Genomic DNA, 21,123 nt, shown 5'->3' with positions numbered 1-21,123 from the left:
TGGAGAAATAGCAATGTGGTGTCAAAGAAATCCTGGGGATTAAAAATTAAAGAATCACTGGCCCCTGGTGACTGCAGGGAAAATACGCCAAGATATGTGGAAAGTGTAATGTGGATTGTCAGTCTCCAAATTTATATTCTTGGCCACAAAGAGCTACAGCTGTGATATTGAGATTATTACAAAGCTTGCAAAATTAAACCTAAATTATTTATTGCTGTCATTATGGGAAGAATGTGCAAGAGGAATTCTGTCTATCTAAAAAAGGAGACCCCCCCCCTCCCCCCCCAAACTGTTTTGAGGGGTTATGTGTGTGCAAAGGAACACTGTTAAAATCTATGGGCTTTAAAAAAAACAAACAGGCTAATTCACTAAGCAGTTTTAAAGGAGGAATAGTAACGGGATAAAGCATTTTGTAATGCCTTTAAGACATGGTTCTCATCATTTATAATAAAAACAACGTACATGACGTGTCACTTATCAAGGTTTGTTAGCTTGTCCAGATAGCACGCTCATTAGGCAAAGTCTTAGAATAGCATTCCTACTGCTTACTAAGGTGGAAGCTAGAAGCCCTGTTAATGGGGAGTAAAAGCTACTTGGCTCTGGGTTGTTTGTCCCTGGGGTACTATCTAAACTGACACATCTGTAATCCTCAGGGGATGCTTCCTTAAAGGCTGTTCACTATTCTGTTCTAGCAACATAGTTTTAAAGTGGCATTATGAGACTATCTAAGGCTAGATCCAGCCATAGTACTGGAGTAACCCATATGAGCTCTGGCAGTGGAGATGAATGAGTGGAGTGGAGGGGGATATAGGAGGAAAGAAGGTGTCAATGGTGGTTCCCAGTCAGCCCAATTGTAAATGGGTATATAGATATTCAAGCAGGAGAGGCAAAAACAGATGGACGTGACACTGGCCACAACATTCCCTTGTGTGCTGTTGGCTACTGAAACAAGCATGGCTTAACCATGCTTGCCTGATAGCTGATCTCATGTGGGATGAACCTTCAGTGGATGGTACAAGTGCAAGTTTATTCAGTATCTTGTCACCCTGGGTCCGTCCTGTGTTGCCCCAGAGTACCCACAATTGTGGTGGTACTGAGGAAACAGATACTCAGACCTGGGTCTGACATTAGTACCAGTATGACTTGCTTTGTGGCCTTTATGTTCTCTATATCCATTTGTTTTCCCAGTGATACCTTGTCTTTGGAGACTCTTGTACATCTAAAAGAATGAAATAGCCTTTCTTTTAATGCCACTGTGCCAGGCAGAGTATCCAATCTGTTTTTTCTCCTCAAATCCATAATTTGGAGAAATTCTCTGGTTTGAGCCTACACGAACATGGTTTCCAGCTGATGAACTTGGCACACAGAGAAACAGCACTTCCACACTGCAGCTCAGAAAAAGCACCTCCCTTCTGCTGCTTATCTTTGACAGAAGCCATAGCATTCCTAGTACAATGCATAATTGCAAAGAGTATTTACTGTATATCACATGTGCTGGCATGTCTACAAGGCTGTAATGCATTTTAGGAGCTCTGCTGACAGGTGAGAATACTACTTGGTGGGAGTCCTCAAGGTGAATTTAAGGCATATTTCAGGACTGTTAATATTCCCAAGGCTTGTCTGTGTATTTAAGCCATGATGTATCCAGAATACGGTGGCTAAGTGCAGGCAGCAGTTCCCAGAGGCGCTGTGTTGGAAGTGGGTGCACTGCCTCCTGAAAGCTGGGAGCGCACACACCGTTTCTTCTTTGTTAACCTGGTGCATTGTGTGTTCCTTCTGACCTAACCCAGCTCTGCTGCTCTGTGTAGGGCAGTCCTGCTACTACTCTTGGTGCTAGATTCACTTGGATCTGGCACACCAAGGGGTACAAGGACCAGAACCGCATCCAGCCCCTGTGCAGAGATGTGAGAGGAGAAGGTAACCTACTTGTACCCCATCCCTGCCATCTCTGCTCCTCTGCAGGGCTAAACATAACTCATCCCCTAGCATGACTTTGGCATGCATGGAGTCTTAAGTATCTTAAACTCCATAGATTTACTTTGATGTATTTAATTCCAAAACAGCATTGATTTAGCCTACACATTCTGTACTTGCAGAGATGTTAAGTTCCTTAGTAACGGTGAAGCTGGTTTCCAGGAATTCGCTCTCAGACAGAATCTGATGTTAAAAAAACTAGGAAGAAATTGGGGTTGTTCCAGTATTCTTTTCCTAATTCTGTATATCTGCAGTGTGAGATCAGTTAAAAGGGAATTCCCAATTCAGTTCACCTGTACCTGCTTTCTGAGGAAATAACCTGGCACCTCTACAGTGAGTTCATTGTGCTTTACTTAGTAAATGGATGAAATGTTGGGAACTTTGGAATTTGCATTAGCACTTCTACCAGTCCTGCCCCTGGCTCTGTTTCTGTATATGTTTTTTTCCCGTCTTTTTTTGTTTTAAAGCAAGAATTTTTACATTAAAATCTTTATTTCTTCCAGACAAACCTCCCCCTCCCCCCACCACACACATACACATACACTATCTCAGGAATTAACTAAAATCTTTCAAAGGAACAGTAAACTAGGTTATTAACTACATGAAAATTGAGGTCAGTTTGAAGTTTGGTCCTCACAGTAACGAGGTAAACATGGGTTGTGTAAATTGTATGCCAAAATTGGTTTATTTCATTATCTGGGGGCAAAATGCATTCAAGACACCTGTGACCCTATAGATATATTTCTTTTAGGTGACAAGGAATTGCTTTGTTTCCTCTGTGCTCATTGTTCATCATGTTGAATTTTCACAGCTACTGTATAATCTCTGCTCTATCAGACCATGGAATAGATTTCGGAGTGATGTGCAGAGTGGAGGTGTCAAGTACCTGACATTTTCTGTATCACTATTCACATTGTTTTCTTTACAGGGGCTACTCTTGTACACATACAAGCCAACTGGATAGTAAGAGTATAATTCTGTGAAGGATATTAAATTAATGTTTTGTGGGAGTCCAGCAGGAGAAATAATGCTGAAAGGAAATCAGCAAGGGTTCATTGTAGGTAGATCCTGCCTGACCACCCTTGTTTCTTTTTATGACCAGGTCACAAAACGCTTAGACACAGGAGTTGATGTAGATGTCATCTACCTAGACTTTAAGAAGGCCTTTGATATGGTATCTCATTCTGTTCTTGTTAATAAACTGACAGGTTGTGATGTAGATGATTACATGGTCAGGTGGGTGGCAAATTGGCTTAGGGGGTTGCACGCAGAGAGTGGTAGTAGATGGGTTGATATCGACCTGGAAAGATGTGGGCAGTGGAGTCCCGCAAGGCTCAGTCCTTGGACTGGTGCTATTCAATGTCTTCATCAGTGACTTAGCATAGAAAGTACCCTGTCCAAGTTTGCAGATGATACCAAATTAAGGGGCAAAGTTAACACACCAGGGGGTAGGGAATGGATCCAGGCAGATCTGGACAGGTTGGGAAAATGGGCAGAATGAAATAGGATGCAATTCAACAAAGACAAGTGCAAAGTGCTGCACCTGGGCAAAAAGAGCCACCAACACACTTACAGGCTGGGGGAGGACCTTCTCAGCAGCACAGCAGTGGAAAGGGATCTCGGAGTCATAGTTGACTCCAAGATGAATGTGAATCCTCAATGTGACGAAGTGATCAACAAGGCTAACCACACTTTTTCATGCATTAGCAGATGCATGATATACAGGTCCAGGGAGGTGATGCTTCCCCTCTATGCGGCACTGGTCAGGCCGCGGTTGGAGTACTGCGCCCAGTTTCGGGCATCGCACTTCAAGAGGGATGCGGAGAATCTTGAAAGGGTTCAGAGGAGGCCACTTGTGTGGTCAGAGGCCTGCAGGCAAGGCCCTATGAGGAGAGACTCAAGAGAAGGCTGAGAGGTGATTTTTGTGGCTGCCTATAAATTCATCAGGGGAGAGCAGAAGGGAATAGTAGATGCTCTATTTACTAGGGTACCCCAGTACATTGTGGAACAATGTCCACAAATTGACAGAGAGCAAATTTAGGTTGGACATTAGCAAGAACTTCACAATAAAGGTTGCCAGAATCTGGAATGGGCTTCGAAGGGAGGTGGTGCCCTCCCCTACCTTAGGGGTCTTCAAGAGGAGACTGAACAAGCACCTAGCTGGTGTTGTCTGACCCCAGCGCTCTTTCCTGCCCAGGGCAGGGGGTCGGATTGGGCAGGAGGTCAGACAATGATCTACTGAGGTCCCTTCCGACTCTAACATCTATGAATGTTGCTCAACTAACAAATGAGCTTTTGTGTTATTTAAGCCATCTTTGAGGTAGAAGCTGGAGGTACAAATATAAAGGAATGTGTATCTTGCTAATGGTATCAATTGGTATGTCTTTGATCACTGAATTTTCTACTTGTGGGTGAAAGAACATTGTGCTAGCACATGGAGTAGTTTTAAAAGGTTGTTTTATATTAATGTATATCATAACACATTGCATTGTTTGCTATGCCTTACACAACATGCCTTATTACTACAATAAATAATTTTGTGTAGTATTCGTGCACTTGGTTGAAAATGGTGATGATATCACTGTGTTCAGAAATCAAGCAAACAGGTGAAAATAACCCTATTTTTCTTGCAAGTTATTTTGAATCCTGGTAGCCTTCATGTGTATTTGATGTAGCAGATTCTACTGAGCACAAAGTCCCCATTGTATTCTTCATTGCATATTTATGTGACAGATCCTCTTCTCTAATCTCTACAAATTGAGCTGGGGCACAAGTAAATTCTTCCAGTTGGAGTTCTGATGTCACTGGGTTCTTATCAAGTCATGCCTTTTTAAAAGAAGTGCAAATAGTCTGACTTCATCAGATTAGCATCCAGATCCAATGGCTAATTTTTGTTCAAGGGAGCCACAAAACAATCTGTTTATTACAACGAGCTCTTATGTATACAGGCAAAAGGGAGTACAGTTAGATAACAAGTTAAAATTCATACAAGATTCCTCTATCAACTTATCTGCAATATTCTTTTGTTTGGAAAAAGAGGCCCTAAAGACAAAGGAGTTACAGACTATTGAACAATGGCAATACAGAGTCTCAGCTCCTTCAGAAGGGCTCTGGGCAGTTCCACAAACTTGGTGGCATGTGGGAAACCCCAGTAAATTATTTCCTTTTTACATAACCATGTGAGGGGCCAGGGCAGAGTGGAGAATTGGCTGACAATAGAGAATATTGTTCTGTGCATAGCTGTGGAGAGATAATATATAAAGCAGTGAGGCCTAGTATTTGAGTGAGTAGGCCAACCTAGTAGAAGTGAGATTTTTTTTAAGGGGGAGGGGAGTAGTCAGTTGGCAAACAAGATGAAGGAGGTTGTTAAGAAGTCGGATCTCACTTATTATGGCAGAACTGTCCAACTTCTGAGTGGCTAGAGACTGCAGGCCCCCCTCCCCCTTTCTGGGTTGTACTGCATGGGCCCCCAGTAGGCAATATGAGCTCTCCCTCTCCAAGGGCACCCAATGTGCCATGTGAATGCTCCCCCCATGCACCACATGGGTCCCTGCCATGCAGACTTGCCACACCATGGAGGTGTTTGGTGAGCAGGGAGGCACCGCATCACACCGCGCCACATGGCACTCCAGGCCTCCTCACCTGCCATGCATCACCCTTCCCTCCATGCTTCTCAGCCCCACTGCAAAGCAGATGACTCCAACTGCACCATCCCAGTGCAGAGTCTGTGCAGGGTCCCTAGATCGCTCCAAGCCCTCTGGCCATGGGCTCTCTCACCCCCCAGGCTGCACTGCCTTGTCCCCAGAGGTGAGACTAGCAGTGAAAGCTGGAAGGAGAAGAGGAAGCCTGGGGACACCAGCAGCAATAGCATAAAGCAGGGGTTATCAATCCTGGGCTGCAGCCTGGTGCTCGGCTGTGGCGGGACACCTGCTGGTCTGCAGCACAGTCAGCTGCCGGACAGGAAGTGGCCCCAGACCTGTAACCCACGGCCCCCGAGCTGGGGGGAGGCCGTGGCTCCTTCTGCAGGGCCCGCGGCCGTGCAGGGTTTGGCCCACCTCCCGCCCAGGGGGTGGGGGTATCCTTACCTGTCTGATGGCCAGAAATTCCAGCTGCAGTCGGCTGTGACTGCTGGGCTGTGCTTTGCCACGCTGTGGCCACTTTCAGGCTGTGGTTTTCCAGGCCACAGAATAAAAACTTTGGGAACACCTGGTGTAAAGCAAAGTGGGGGAGCACCATCTAAACCAGGAGCTTGGGGCCGCAGTTTAAACCCCCGGGGGCCATATGTAGCCCCTGCACTGCCAGTTGGACAGCCTGTATTACAACGGTGTTTTCTTTTAATCGGTGTGTTGCTATCGTTCCACCTGCTCCTACAATCTCCATTTTGAGACAAGGAATACAGGGACACTTTGCTGCCCACAGTGATTTCTGGAAGCGAAGAATTCCTTTGCCTGGGGGTGAAGTTCAGTGAAACTGCCTCAGCTTGAATTTTACTCGGCACATTTCAGATCTTATGTGGTGAGAACAGTTTTCCCTGTGGCTGCTGTTTTGACATAACATAGTCTTGTGAAGGATTTAAAACAGGGTGGTATTCATAGAGAGGTAATGGCATCCTCACTCTTTAGTCTGGCAGTTGCTGGATTGTAACCTGACAAGTAAAATGAGAGCAAAGAAAGATATCAGTGCCTCTTTGTAGAGCTATTAATCAGCAAGTCAAAGAAATCAGGCAAATGAGCTTATAGTGCCACTGCTGACCACCTTGCCAGCTCCCTTACAGAATTGTGTCTCCAGAGGTACGCTGTGCCAGCAAAGGAAAGTGTCCTTTGTAAGCCTGGTTGACAGGGAGAGAATTTTATCTCATGATACACCTCCATCACTTGCCCCCGGAGAACTGGTTCCTCCGGATTTGTGAACTAAGAGATAGTAAAGTGAAGGAGGGGACTGGTTCTGAGGTAATGTCTTGCTCTGTTTAAGGATATCTAAATTGCATCTAACCCTGTAGAGTCCCTACTGTGGCTTCAGCTGAGTTGTGCAAGGGGATGTGCCCAGTGGTAATGAGCTTCCTCCCAGAACCTCATGTGTGGCAGTGGGACATGGCTCTGGCCTTTGCAACTCTGAGGCGTCCTATCTCGTCTTTGAGACGTAGTCAGTGGTCTGACTAAGTGCTTCTGAGAAAACACTGCAATGCCCATGCAATAGGTTGCACTGGACTGGGGCCCAATTCCACAATCATTTAATGTTCAAAACCTCTGTTACTGCAAGAAGTTCATCTGGAGGATCGGCCTCTTATGGCTTGTCTACACTGCTCCAGCAGCAGTCCTGGCAAGGAGAGTGATATGTTGTGAGTTCAGCAACAACACTCTGGACACCCCTGTGTTGAACTACAGTTATTTATTATTATAATTCCCTAGAATCATATCCAGGGTGGATCTTAACAATTGCTCAATATAAGTATGCAGAACTTATACTTGCTCTGCCTCTGACTTTACCCAGTCCAGTCCTGTGTAGAGAGAGAAACCAAGACTGCCTCTGGCTCCTCATGGCAGAGAACATGGAGTCCCCAGTGCTGCAAACCACCTCCCTTGGAAGCCCATTCCAAATTTTGACCACCCTTACCGTGAGAAGTTTTTCCTGATATCTAGTCTAAATCTGCTTGGGGTAACAAGGAACAGTTTGTGACCACTGTTCCTTGTTACCCCAAGAGGCGCCCTGGTGAACAGAGCATCTCCAATCCCTTGCTGCGTCCCCCTAATGAATTTGTAGGCAGCCACAAGATCACCTCTCAGCCTTCTCTTGCGGAGACTGAAGAGGTCCAGGTCCCTCAGTCTCTCCTCATAGGGCTTGTCCTGTAAGCCCCTAACCATATGAGTGGCCCTCTTCTGGACCCTCTCAAGTCTATCAACAAAACCTTCTTGAAGTACAGCGCCCAAAACTGGACGCAGTACTCCAACTGCGGTCTGACCAATGCCGCATAGAGGGGCACCTCCTTGGTTCTATTTGTCATGCATCTGCTGATGCATGATAAAGTGCAGTTAGCTTTGCTGATGATTTCGTCACACTGACGACTCGTGTTCATCTTGGAGTCCACTATGACTCTGAGATCCCTTTCCGCTTCTGTGCTGCTGAGAGGGTCACTTCCCAGCCAGTAGGTGTGCCGGATATTTTTGCGCCCTAGGTGCAGCACTCTGCACTTGTCCTCGTTGTAGTGCATCCTATTGTGTACTGCCCACTTTTCTAACCTGTCCAGGTCTGCCTGCAATCGTTCCCTACCCTCCGGAGTGTGCACTTCACCCCACAATTTAGTATCATCTGCAAACTTGGACAGAGTACACTTCACACCCACGTCCAAGTCACTGATGAAGATATTGAAGAGTACAGGTCCAAGGACCGAACCCTGTGGGATCCCACTACTCACATCCTTCCAGCTCGATACCAGCCCGTCTACTACCACTCTCTGGGTGCAACCGCTAAGCCAATTTGCCACCCACCGGACCGTGTAAACATCTATGTCACAGCCTCTTAATTTATTTATGACAATGGGATGAGATACTGTATCGAAGGCCTTGCTAATGACATCCACCTCTACTCCTGCATCTAAGCATTTTGTGACCCTATCATAAAATGAAACCAGATCTGTCAGGCATGATCTACCTGCTACATATCCATGCTGGTTTCCGTGCTGCATTATTTTTCCTGCTGGACTCCCACAAATGTGATCCTTTATAATCTTTTCAAAGACCTTTTCAACGATGGAGGTGAGACTGACTGGCCTATAATTACTCGGATCCTTCTTCCTCCCCTTCTTGAAAATAGGGACCACATTGGCCCTTTTCCAGTCCTCCGGGACGTGACCCGAGCACCACAAGCACTCAGCCAGCTGTGCCAGTGGTTCTGCTATGATACCGGCCAATTCCTTCAGTACCTCAGATGCAGCTCGTCCAGGCCTGCTGGCTTGAACACATCCAGTCCATCCAAGTGACTCTGCACCAAGTCAGCGTTGACAGTTGGTAGGCTGGTGTCCCTCTGATGCCCACCTAAGAACCCACTAGGAGACTTACCTTGAGTCCTGTTCAGGAACACTGAGGCAAAAAACTCATTGAATAGCTCAGCCTTGTCCCCCGTGTCTGTCACTAATTGCTCCCCCTTGTTCAGTAGGGGTCCTATGCTGTCCTGAACCTTCCTTTTACTCCCTACATACCTAAAAAAAGACGTTTTGTTGTCTTTAATTTGTGTTGCCAGCCTCAGCTCTGTAGTTGCTTTGGCCTTTCTAACTGCCTCCCTGCAAGTGCAGGCCAAGTAGGTTTATGCCTCCTTGGTAGCTTCCCCCTGCTTCCACCTCCTATATGCCTTCTTTTTTGCCCTTAGGCTCCCCTGGATTTCTCTGTTTAACCGAGGAAGTTGTTTGGCTCCTTTCCCCCTTTTCCCTCGTACAATGATAGTCTCCCTCTGCTCCCAAAGGATCGCTTCCTTTAGGAATGACCACCCTCCCTGGACTCGTATCTCGCCAATACTCTTCTCCTGCAGTGCGTCATTGACTAGGCTCCTAAGCGCGTGGAAGTTAGCCTTCCTTAAGTCAAGCACTTCTACCTTACTAGTCATCTTACCCATCCTACACCATATGGTGAATTCAGTTGATTGGTGGTCAGTGTCCCCAAGGTGACCACAAATCTGCAGCTCCCTTACCAGGTCCTCCCCCATGGCCAACACCAAGTCCAGTAAGGCATTGCCCATAATGGGACCATATACTTCCTGCATTAGGTGAAGGTCCTGCAGGCAGGTTAAGAACCTACGTGAACGGTTGGATTTGGCTGACTGCTTCTCCCAGCAGATGTCAGGGTAGTTTAGGTCCCCAATGACAACCATGTCCCTAGACCGTACGGCCTCTGAGAGATGCCTCAGGAATTCCAAGTCTAGCTTTTCCTCTTGGTGTGGTGGTCTGTAGCAGACCCCCACCACCAAGTCCCTTTCCCCTCGACCTCCATGGATCCTAACTCACAATGCCTCAACTTTCTCCTCCCTGATCCCATTTTGATTAGGGTAGATGTATAGTGCTCCTTTACATAGAGAGCAACCCTGCCCCCTTTCCTCCAACTCTGTCCCTTCTGTACAACCTGTAGCCCTCAATGTGTACCACCCAGTCATGGGTAGGGTCCTACCAGGTTGCTGTTAGCCCCACTAAATCCAAGTTATTATCTGCAAGCAGAAGTGCGAGTTCTTCCTGCTTGTTCCCTGTCAGCCTATCTGGAGACTCAACAGTGATGCTTCCTTCTGACAGTGATGGAAAAGGGTTTGTATTGGTGGAAACAGGTAGGCACTTCCCCAACGAATCCATGTCTGTCAGTGGTGGATTGGTGCCTGGAGATTGTTCAGGTGTAGGGTTATCATAAGGAGAATGCCCATACAACTGGTCCACATGACATCTCCAAACTTGTCTGTCATCAGTCTGGACTGTATATGATACGGGTCCAGTGGCGCTTACAATTTTATGTTGAACCCGCTGTGGGTCTGTCCCATAGCTCCGAGCAAACATAGTCTCTTGTGGAAAGAAAATACGTAAGGTACCAGATGCCAATGCCGAGTCCAACTCCTTTTCTTTCCTAAACTGCATGTCTCTCACAAGGCCTGGGTTAACATGGTCAAGGCATGTCTTGAGGCGATGACCCATAAGAAGCTCTGACGGGCTGGACCCTGTTGTAGGGCAAGGAATTAGATGTTGAACAAACAGAAATCTGGCCAGTCTGGTAGGTCAGTCTCCTACAACAATCCTTTTCAGTGCATCTTTTGTGGTCTGCACCATTTGCTCAGTTGTCCATTGGCCTGTGGCCTGTGAGGTGCAACGGCAACAGTTTGAATGAGGTTGTGGCTGGCAAAATCTTGGAACTCTGTTGAAGTGAATGCACTGCCGTTATCAGAAACGATAGTGTCGAGCACCCCATGGGTTGCAAACAGCTGAAGGAGAGCTGTTATAGTGGCAGTTGATGTAAGAGTTGAGACAGTAATCACTTCAAGCCATTTTGAGTACAAGTCAACAATAATTAAGAAGTTCTTACCTTGAAAAGAGCCAGCAAAATCAATGTGGCTGCATGACCAGGGTTCCTTAGTCATTTCCCAAGGGAATACTGGGGGTGCCTTTGGTGGATTATGATGGGTTGCTTGACAAATGCTGCACTCCCTTACAACCCTTTCTATGTCATTGTCCATACCTGGCCACCATACATAACTTCTAGCCAGAGCTTTCATTCTCACAATGCTTGGGTGTGCTGCGTGCAGTGTTGTCAGTATGATTTGGCCTTCTGCTTCTGGAATTATGACACGACTTCCCCACAAAAGGCAACCCTTGTGGGCAGACAACACATGCTGATGTGATGAAAATGGCGTGAATTCCCCAACCAATTTGTCTGCAGGCCATCCCCTCTGCACCCGGTTGAGGACACGGGCAAGGATAAGATATTTTGAAGTCATCCTTGCTATCTGATCAGCCTGAAGAAGGGCTTCTGGCATGGATTCCAGCATGAGGACTTCCGGTGGTGAAGGAGTAGCACAATCAGGTATTTGTGGTGGTAGGCGGCTCAATGCATCAGCATTTGCAGTCGTTTTCCCAGGTTGGTACGCGAGTGTATAGTCATATGCACTTAGCATGATGCTCCAGCGTTGCATATGGGGAGACAAAATAGGAGGAGTTGGTTTGTCCATAGTAAAAATTCCAAGAAGGGGTTTGTGATCCATTTGGATTTTGAATTGCGGCCATAAACATAATTGTGAATTTTTAAAACTCCTGCAATGATTGCCAATGCTTCTTTACCAATCTGTGTGTAATTCCTCTTGGTTGAAGTCATTGTTCTTGAGTAAAAAACAACAGGTTAATCTGTGCCATCAGGCAATGTTTGACTGAGGACAGTGCCAACACCAAATGGCGAGGCATCACAAGTAATGGACAGTGGCTTCTGCTCATCATAGTGAACAAGGACAGAGTCTAATGTCAGCAACTTCTTGATGCCCTGGAAGGCTTCGTTGTGCTGGCAAGTCCACTTCTACTGATCTCCTTTATCCAGTAAGCGATGAAGGGGCTCTGCTATGGTGGCTTTGTCTTTCAAGAAGATATGATAAAAATTGAGAAGTCCTAAGAATGCTTGAAGATCCTGTCTGCATTTTGGTATAGAGGCATCACGTATTGCTTTTACCTTGTCTTCAACTGGGTGAATGCCAGAAGCATCAATTTGATATCCCAGAAAGCTGATGCTGGAAACTCTTAGTTGACATTTCTCTCATTTTACTCTGATACCTGCTTTATCGAATCTCTGTAAAACTTCTCTGAGTCTCTCAGTGAGTTTCTCTGTAGACGGCCCCATGATCAAAACATCATCAAAGTATGGAACAACGCTGGGAATTCCTGCTAGCATTTTCTCCATGAACTGCTGCAAAACTCCTGGTGCCACAGAAATTCCAAACTGGAGGCACTTGACATGGAACACTCCCCGGTGTGTAATTATAGTTTGTAGGGGTGTGCGAAGCGGGCCCTATTCGATTTGGACTCAGCCCAAATCAGGGACAGTGATTCGATTTGTTGATTCGGACCCCTGTCCCTGATTCGATTCGGCCAGATCCGAATCTGAAGATTCGATGCTGATTCAGAGAATCAGCGATTCAGCCAGAATCACAGATTTAAAAGTTTTTTCTACATACCTTGAAGTAGCAGGCATGGCTTATGATTGCTGCGATGCTGGGGTGCATGGAGCATCCCACAGGAGTGCGGAGGGACCCTCCACATGCTCGGTGGTGAGCCTGGAAGTGAACTAGAAGTACCAGCGTGCTTCTGGTCCATTTCCAGGTCTGCTACCGAGCACACTGGGGAACCCCCTGCACTTCTGTGGGACACTCCATGCGCCCCAGCATTGCAGCACTCATGAGCCCCTGCTACCTAGAGGTATGTAGAAAAAATATTTAAAGCTGTGTCTATGTTCGAATCTCTCCGAATCGATTCGGAGTGTTCTGATTCGATTTGGAGAGATTAAAGGGTCCTCTGATTCGATTTGGATTCAGGCCGAATCTCTACTGAATCAAATCAGGGATCAAAGCTTCGCACAGCCCTAATTGTTTGGGCCTCAACAGCCTTGTCATCCACTATGAATTGCTGATAGGCTTGAGCGAGGTCAAGTTTGGCAAAAACCTTCATCTATGAGGGATACACTCGAACCTGAGCCTACTTCCATTTTGTACTTCTTTGCATTTATTACTATAGTTATAATCATCTCAGAACCTTGAGTTTCAACACCACCAACATTTTGAATCAAATATAGTTTTTGTACCTCACGTTCTGGGGAGGACTTTAATCTGTGAGTGGCTTGGGAGTGAATACATTTGCCATAGTCTTTTTGTCTCCCAGAATTGGCCTTCAAGCAGCAAAGCCTCTCTGTGTGGCCCTTCTTGCAGGCATGACACTCTGCCTTCCTAAACCTGTACTCCCTTTGTCTGTGTTGGCTGCTACAACTCAAACGTGTCTGTGGATTAATTGGCTTACATGGTGCTGTTGGTGAGGGTATAATCTGCTGAATTTGCTGGTGATGAGCTGTTTCTTGATCTTTTTGGAGTAAGTCGACATTGCTGGAGAACGTCTGCCGAATTTCTCTCATGTTATGGGATGCTGCTTCAGCTGCAAAGGCTTTTTCTTGTGCAGTAGCCAAAGTGAAATTTGGTTCAGAGAGTAAGCAACATTGCATTACTTCATCTTGACCCCCGCAGATGAGATGGTTGCGAAGCAGGCCATCCAGGAGAGCACTGAACTCACTAATTTCCGTGAGGCGATGGAGCTTAGCCAGGTGATTTGCTATGCCTTCATTGGCCTTTTGGTCCTGTTTAAAAAAAAAAAATGAAATCTGTGCAGGGTACCAGATGGCCTTGGGCAAAAATGTGCCTTTAGCAGAGCAATTAGTTCCGCATAAGACTTGGTGTTTGGTAAGGCAGGTGCTGGGAGGGAATGAACAATGGGAAATGTTTTGGCACCGCAGACTGTCAGGAGGATCACGCGCTGCTGTTCTGGGTTTTCCACTTTGCTGGCTTCCAGGTAATAGGATAGCCTTTCCTCACAAGAGTCCCAAGAAGCCGGCTGGCTCATATCAAATTCTTCTATATGCCCCAATGTAGCCATTTTAACTAACATCGGCAGTAATAGACAGAAAAGAAGAGGAAGAAAAAAAACTTCCCCGGATCACAAAACACAGCCTGGTCTCAGAATGGCATCCCACAATCTAGGGGTGTCTTCTCAGCAAGCGTCCTATCCTCGTCGCCAGATGCTGTGTTGTGAGTTCAGCAACAACACTCTGGACACTCCTGTGTTGAACTAACAGTCATTTATTATTATAACTCTCTAGAATCATATTCAGGGTGGATCTAACAATTGTCCTTAGTAGATGTATGCAGAACTTATCCCTGCTCTGCCTCTGACTTGACCCCGTCCAGTCCTGTGGAGGGAGAGGAACCAAGAAAGCCACTGGCTCCTCATGGCAGAGATCATGGAGTCCCCAGTGCTGCAAAATTGCCACAACCAAACTGAACCCTGCAGTGCTGAATGGGAGGCTTTGGCCTTCAAGGGCGCTGCAAGGAAAACACAATAAGACACAACAGTTAGGACTGAGCATGCCCTTCCCACCTGACTGCAGGCCTGGGAGTTTGCCAAGAAGCCTCCTTATCCTCTGCACCTGCTCTCAAACCCCCCAGTCTCTAGTGGGGCTGAGAACGGGTGCTGGGGCATGCCTGTAGACTCAGGTAGGTAGGTCATATGTGGGTTTTTTTTGTCCTGTTTTGGCATAAAAGTCTGATTTTTTTTTTTTTTTTTTTTTTTTTTTTTTTTTTTTTTTTTTTTTGGTCTCTATTTGGCAGAAAATCTCCCAGTTTAAAATACAGGGGGGAAATTATATTTTTCACCTGTTGTATTTATATATATCCTATTGCAACAATGTCCATTTATTTCCTCCTTTTTTTCCTCCTGGCGATGCTGAAGAAATCTGTTGTCTGATAACCTGATAGTGTAATTACGTAATCTATAAAAGAGCCAGAAGGCATGAGGCAAGAGGGTAAAAATAGACGCATAGGAACAAAGAACAGGAAAACCTTTACTTGTTTTCAAATCAGGAAACTAATGAGATTTCACTAGCATAGTATGTAGAAATGCCACACAGGTAAATCTGGGGGATTTTCATCTACAGGGTGAGCTATAAGTACCTTCTTCATATAAGCTCTGTGTGGAAAATATACCTCTAGGGTTATAGCTACTGACTTGTGTAATTCAATAACATCTCGTACATTGTGAACATTCACAAGCTGTGAGCTAGCTGCAGACCAGGAGTTATTAAGAAAAATAATTAAAACAAATAACTATGAAGAATAAAGGGAAGCAAGGTTTGCTTGGTGATATCTCTAATTACACAAACTATATTGTTAGGAAAGATGTAAGACAAGCTTTCAAAGTGCCTTCAGCTCTGGGAAAGAAGCAAGTACAGCCTAAATAACAGGTAAAACAATAAAGTACAAGAAAAATTGTCTCCTGTCCAGAGCATTTTACAAAGAGACTACATGGCAAGATGTGACTAATTGGGGAAAAAATAGCAATCTTGGGTTCTGGTGTGATGACAGCAATGGAAGAAGACTGGCAATGATAAATATTTATAACATGAATTGTCTCACACTTGAAGTATTCAGGGTCAGAAGCTGAGGTAAATAGGAAGACAGAAAAAACTAGAACTCTTGGTTCCAAAATAATACCTTTTATTAGACCAACTGGGAAATCGGAGTAGTCCTTGGATCTTAATGTGCTTATTCCTCTTTGCGTTCCTATCAATGGCAGTAAGAATGGTGGTACTTGTACAGAGGAATAAAGACCCTAATTATATAGGGCATGATGTGAAGACAATAACAGAAGAGGCTGCCTGGTTCTCTTGCTAGGTAGATACGCATGAATTAGAATTACCCCCATAACTCTAACACTTTTATTTTCTTTATTTAAAAATGCTGGGTTGTAGAAAACCAGTGGCAGGCAGCCTAAGGCAGCATCAGGACACCCAAGAGGGTTCAGATCCACCAAACACCAACACCAAACTGGCTGGGTTTGCCCCCGACTGGCTGACATTTGACTTGGGTGAGTCACTCAGATGTGAGTTTAATGAAAGATGCCTTCTCTACTGAGAAGTCTCAGGGACAGGAGAAGGTATGTGGGGGGGAGTCATTGCACCAGGGCAGTGGTTTGGACAGTTAAAAACAAACTCTGCATCGAATAAAATAACCTCTAACAATCCTGAGCAAACTGTAAATATTCATGAGCTGGCAGCATCTCAGCAAGTTGAGTCATTTAGAAACTGGTGAAAATTCCACTGGCTTTCCCCCAGCATTTTGTGGTTACATGTGCTGTGCGGTATTTGATTCTGTTATCCAATGGTGTATAACTTACATAGCAGGGCTGGCAGGATATAAACATTTCCTGCCTCAGCCGAGCTAGGAAGCTGGCTGGACAACTTGGTAGCGTGTGGAAGCAGGCAGTAGTACAGATATTGGAACCCAGGACAGACTTCTTTTCATGGAGAGAAATTGCTTAAGGCTGAGACTGTAAAATCATATCAAGCCAGCGATTTCTGGTTTGCATTCCCCACTGGAGAGCAAACCACTGTCTCTTGTTGGGATTATGGGGAAATTGAAGCGTAAGCTCTTTGGAAAGGGAAAGCAGAAGAAAGCATCCTCTGGTGAAAATGCACCAATGCTTTCCCAAGAGACTCCTGAGAAGCGGGAAACCCATGGTTTTCAGGGAATTAAAAATATAGCAGGTGCACTGCTGAAGAAGGCAACCAGCGAGAAGAAAGATGCTAGAGAGAAGCTTGTGGCCACACAGGAGCCAAAATCCTCAGGTACAATGTGTGCAGCTCTGACCTTTCCTGTGGCTTGGCCAGCACTGGCCTTGTCTGCCTCTTTTCACCACAGCACTTCTATCTAGAACAAGCATCCTACATCTCCCCTCATTGCTTCTTCCTCTAGTTTGAAATCCTTCCTGAAACAACTTTCCTTGTAACTTTATTACTTTCACTCCTCTTTCTCGTTTTTTCTGGGTCACTTTGCAACTTTATTATTCATTGCTGCAAAGAGCCTTAGGATCGTTCGTATAAAATTTAAAATCAAACTGTGTTTTGTCATATGAGTGCTCATGTGGTGGCCCATTCATTCACTATTATGCAGAGGGACATACTTGAGTAGCTCATGCCAACACAACTCCCTCTATATGCTGTATTTACTGCTAGAGCAGTGATTCTCAACCTTTATAGACTCAAGGCACCCCTTGTTAGACTTGAGGCACCCCTCAGAAAATGCCAGATGTTAATTTTCACTGTTTTTTTTGCATATGGAAAAATAACAGAGAAATTCTTCTGTTGCCACAATGGGGCAGAATGTTCTTGACGTTATGGATTCCTACATAAAATCTTTGGCTTTATCGTGTGACGTCTGTTGGTGTTTGCGGACCTAACAGTTCTAATATTGTGCAGCATGCCACAACACCTTTGAAAGGATCTTACAGCATCCCTGGGTGCTGCAGCATGCTGGCTGAGAATCGGTTGGATGTTTAAAAGCTGACACCCTGGGAACTAACCTTTATTGATTGGTGTAAAAGCCCACAAGTGAAAAGGTCATATTTCTTAGGAACCTGGGTCTGGAGGTCAATGTAAATCACCATTTTAAATCCCTTAAAGGACAATGTCATCCAGCCTCCGAATTCTATTGGTAAATGTTTTTACCCACTAAATATGTTGTCAAGGTGGTCACCAGGTTAAGGTGTTTGCCATAATTCCAGAGAATTTAAGCCTTGCTTTAGATTCATGCTGAAGATTAAACCAGATGTGAGCATGTACTTGGTCATTTAGTCAAAGGGATTAAGGGGGCCACATGTGAATGCTGGCCACACTGCTTCCTCATGTGCCAATGGCTGAGGAAGCCAATGTGCCTTAATCATCTATCCAGGCTGGGAAATCATGCTATCAGGTGACTTACAAGGCAAACTGCATTAAATTAATCTCAGATGCTCCCCTAAAGTGGGCAGCCTAGTTGCCATTACTCCTCCCATAGGAGAAGCCAGGTGGGCCCACCATTCATAACCTGGATCTCTGAGTGCTAGTGATCTTTTTACCAGCTGGGTTAATGCAACATACCCAGCTAAGTTTGGCACCGGAGAGTTATTTTCCTTGTGGGGTCTGTGGCTGTGCCAACATACATTTACAAAGACAGAAAGCAGCTTCTTCAAAACAAAGCATTATTCATCCATCCAAAGGTAGGAAGCATGAGGAGCAAGGCATATTTTTTACCTTCCCTTCCACACAATCCAGTTAACCCATTTCTGGTTGCGAGTGGCCGAATGTGGTGTGCTCTGTGTGTCTGTCATCACCCACTTGACCACATTTCTTCTTTGGGACAGCTGAAGATTTCAGCATTTCCTATAATCTTAAGGTTGAGATCTGGTAAAAATACATCTTGCTAGACTAGCTGGAACCAGGAAGGATTTCCCAATCCAGAGCTTTTTTCCTGACTCCTCAGAGATCCTTAGGATTTTCCAACTGTTCCTCTATCATTTTGTGTCTGTTTCCCCTGTCCTACCTCCTTTGATTTATTTCTGCCTAGGCTGGATAACAACACATAGTTAAACCAAGGTACATATGCTATTTATTAAAAAAATGCACATAATTCCCTTACTTTCCCCATTTGTATTCTAAATTGTTTCCAGGGGGTTGCCCATCATGCCCAGACTGCCTGGTTTAATCTAGCTGGGTTCTGGGTGCTGCATGAGCGATTAAGAGATTTACATTTCCTTCCTAGCTCTGACCTAGGGCAAGTTATTTAATAATTCTGTGTTTCACATTTCCTTATCTGTAAGATGGGAATGAAATCACTTCCATGCCTCACATGGATGCTGTAGGATATGTTTTTAATATTTTGTGTGGTGCTTGGTGGAACAGAGCTGATGCTTTGGAAACATGGATTTCAAAACTATTAACTTTATGCATGTTATATGTATCTTAATGGGTTGACTAGTGATTATATTCTTAGCCCAGTGAGTGAACATCATGATGCTTCCTGCAGGAATTATAAGTTACTGGAGGCTTGGGGGAGATAATTAACACAGTGCCCTCATGACCCGATGATGCAGGTGTCTAAGCTGGGTAGTAGCATGCATTATTTTTCCTGGTCCAAGATACTTGGCAGACAAAATGAATAAAACTCTCTGAAGTGACTGCTCTGACCTGGGGAAAGATGTCACTGTGGTGGGCCAGTAGGGGGGCGCTCCTGCGTTGAGCCGCCCACCTCACTGCACCCGCCCACCTTCTAGGCTCCAAGTGCCCTCCCTGGGGTGCCTCCCGTCCGGCCGACCCCTTCCCTGGAGTACACCCGCTAGCCTGGGGTTCCCGCTGCCACCATCCAAGGCTCTGGACTCAATTCTGGCTCTGCGCACCTTGGAAAACGCAGGCCCGATCGTCCAATGGGTACTAGACCCAATACAGGTACTTGGGGCACTTCCCCCAAGTCAGGGGCTTAATAGGAAAGTCTCCCTTAGTCCACAGACCTAAGGGGCGTCCTTGGCATAATTTAGACCCACCCTCAATAAGTCTCCCACACTGGTCACAAGGAGAATTTTACTGATTACAGGGGGTAGGGCGAAAACAGGGTAAAAGGTAGAGCGGTAACATAGAAATATCAGAGGCATATCAGAGGAATCCCATAGAGCAAACCAGTATGGCTGAGGTAGCCTTTTGATCTCGCATCTGAGTTACTGTAAGCTAAATATCTAGTTGGCTCTCGAGTAGCTTACTCACACGCATCATCCAGAGGTGATTGGAGTTTTCCTCTGGGGCAGGGCACTCTTGGAGCATGCGGTGATGAGGAGAGAGCCAGTTTCAGATTCACCTGGGTGACCGCGTGGCTAATGGCTCCCCTTCTTCCTGGCCCGGGCCTTTAAATAACCTTTCTGACCTCAGCAGCCCGGTCCAATCGAAGCTGCCAGTGCTGGCCACTAGCCAACCAATTAAAAAAAGCATCACTGGCTACCTGGGCCGGTGAGTGGGACTTTTCCCTCCCCCTCCCCAGGTGACCAGAGAATCCGCCTCCGAGGCACTAGGCTTTTGTCATGTAGACAGGGAGGAAGATCCCCCGCCCTGAGGGATTCAACACCAGCCTCTCACGCTGGCAGAGACAGATTTCTGGAGAGCGACACAGACGGTGGCATTTGTGCCACACTTCCCCCTGCCCTCCTTTATAAGCTTGGACACAGGGCCTCTCAGGGCCATGGGTCCGGGCATGTCAGGTCAGGGAGTTCCCACGGGAGGCCAGAAAAAGGGGAAAAAAAAGAAAACCTAAAACCTGAAACGAGTTATAACAATAACATACAGAAACCATAAAACCTGATGGGCAGTCTTACAGTACTGATCTCCTCACTAGTCCTGAGCCCAGAGGACCCACTACCCAGAGTCCTTTCGTGACAAGGCATCTGCTATCACATTCTGGCTTCCCTTGATGTGCTCGACAATGAAGTTGAACTCTTGAAGCTGCCAGGCCCATCACTGCAGGTTGGCATTAGTGTTTTGCATGGTCTGCAACTACTGCAGTGGGGCATGGTCCAACAGGACGGTGAACTGTTGTCCCCATAAATAGGGCTTCAGCTTGTTCAGTGCCCAGACGATTGCCAAGCACTCCTTCTCGATAGAGGACAGGTTCTGCTCCCAAGGGATTAACTTCCAGCTGAGGTGCACCACAGGGTGCCGTGTCTCTCGGTGCTCCTGTAAAAGTACGGCTCCTAGTCCTACGTCAGAGGCATCCATTGCCACGTAGAAGGGTTTATCGTGGAGCGGTGCCTTCAGGATCGGTTGTTTGACCAGGGCAGCTTTGAGGGTGTCAAATGCTTCCTGGCACCCCTGCTTCCAGACCACTGGGTCCGGGCTGCCCTTCTTGGTCAGCTCGTGCAGCGGAGCTGCGGTTGCTCCAAACCCAGGGACAAACCGTCTGTAATATCCAGCCAGGCCAAGGAAGGTTCTGACTAGCTTCTTGGTCTGTGGAGGCGGCCAGTCTTTGATGGCCTCGATCTTGTCCCACAAGGGAGCAATATGACCTCCACCCACACGATGACCCAAGTAT

General features: G+C 46.0%; 1 protein-coding gene across 2 annotated transcripts in view; it reads left to right on the top strand.

The window, feature by feature from the left end:
- Positions 1 to 21,123, top strand: part of LOC102383519 — a 110,507-nt gene that overhangs the window by 33,574 nt on the left and 55,810 nt on the right. Inside the window, exon 1 of one of the 2 annotated variants that reach the window (XM_025197215.1) lies at positions 16,493 to 16,862. The exons of the other annotated variant lie outside the window; for it this stretch is intronic. Coding sequence (XP_025053000.1) covers positions 16,643 to 16,862 — 220 coding nt within the window. The 5' untranslated portion in view covers positions 16,493 to 16,642. Of the gene's footprint in view, positions 1 to 16,492; positions 16,863 to 21,123 lie in introns of those variants that run through there. 2 annotated transcript variants of the gene reach the window in all.

Source organism: Alligator sinensis, unplaced genomic scaffold (genome assembly GCF_000455745.1).
Source record: "Alligator sinensis unplaced genomic scaffold, ASM45574v1 scaffold85_1, whole genome shotgun sequence".
Classification (NCBI taxonomy): domain Eukaryota; kingdom Metazoa; phylum Chordata; order Crocodylia; family Alligatoridae; genus Alligator; species Alligator sinensis.
The sequence above is the reverse complement of the archived record's forward strand: the minus strand, read 5'-3'. Positions and strand labels throughout refer to the sequence as shown.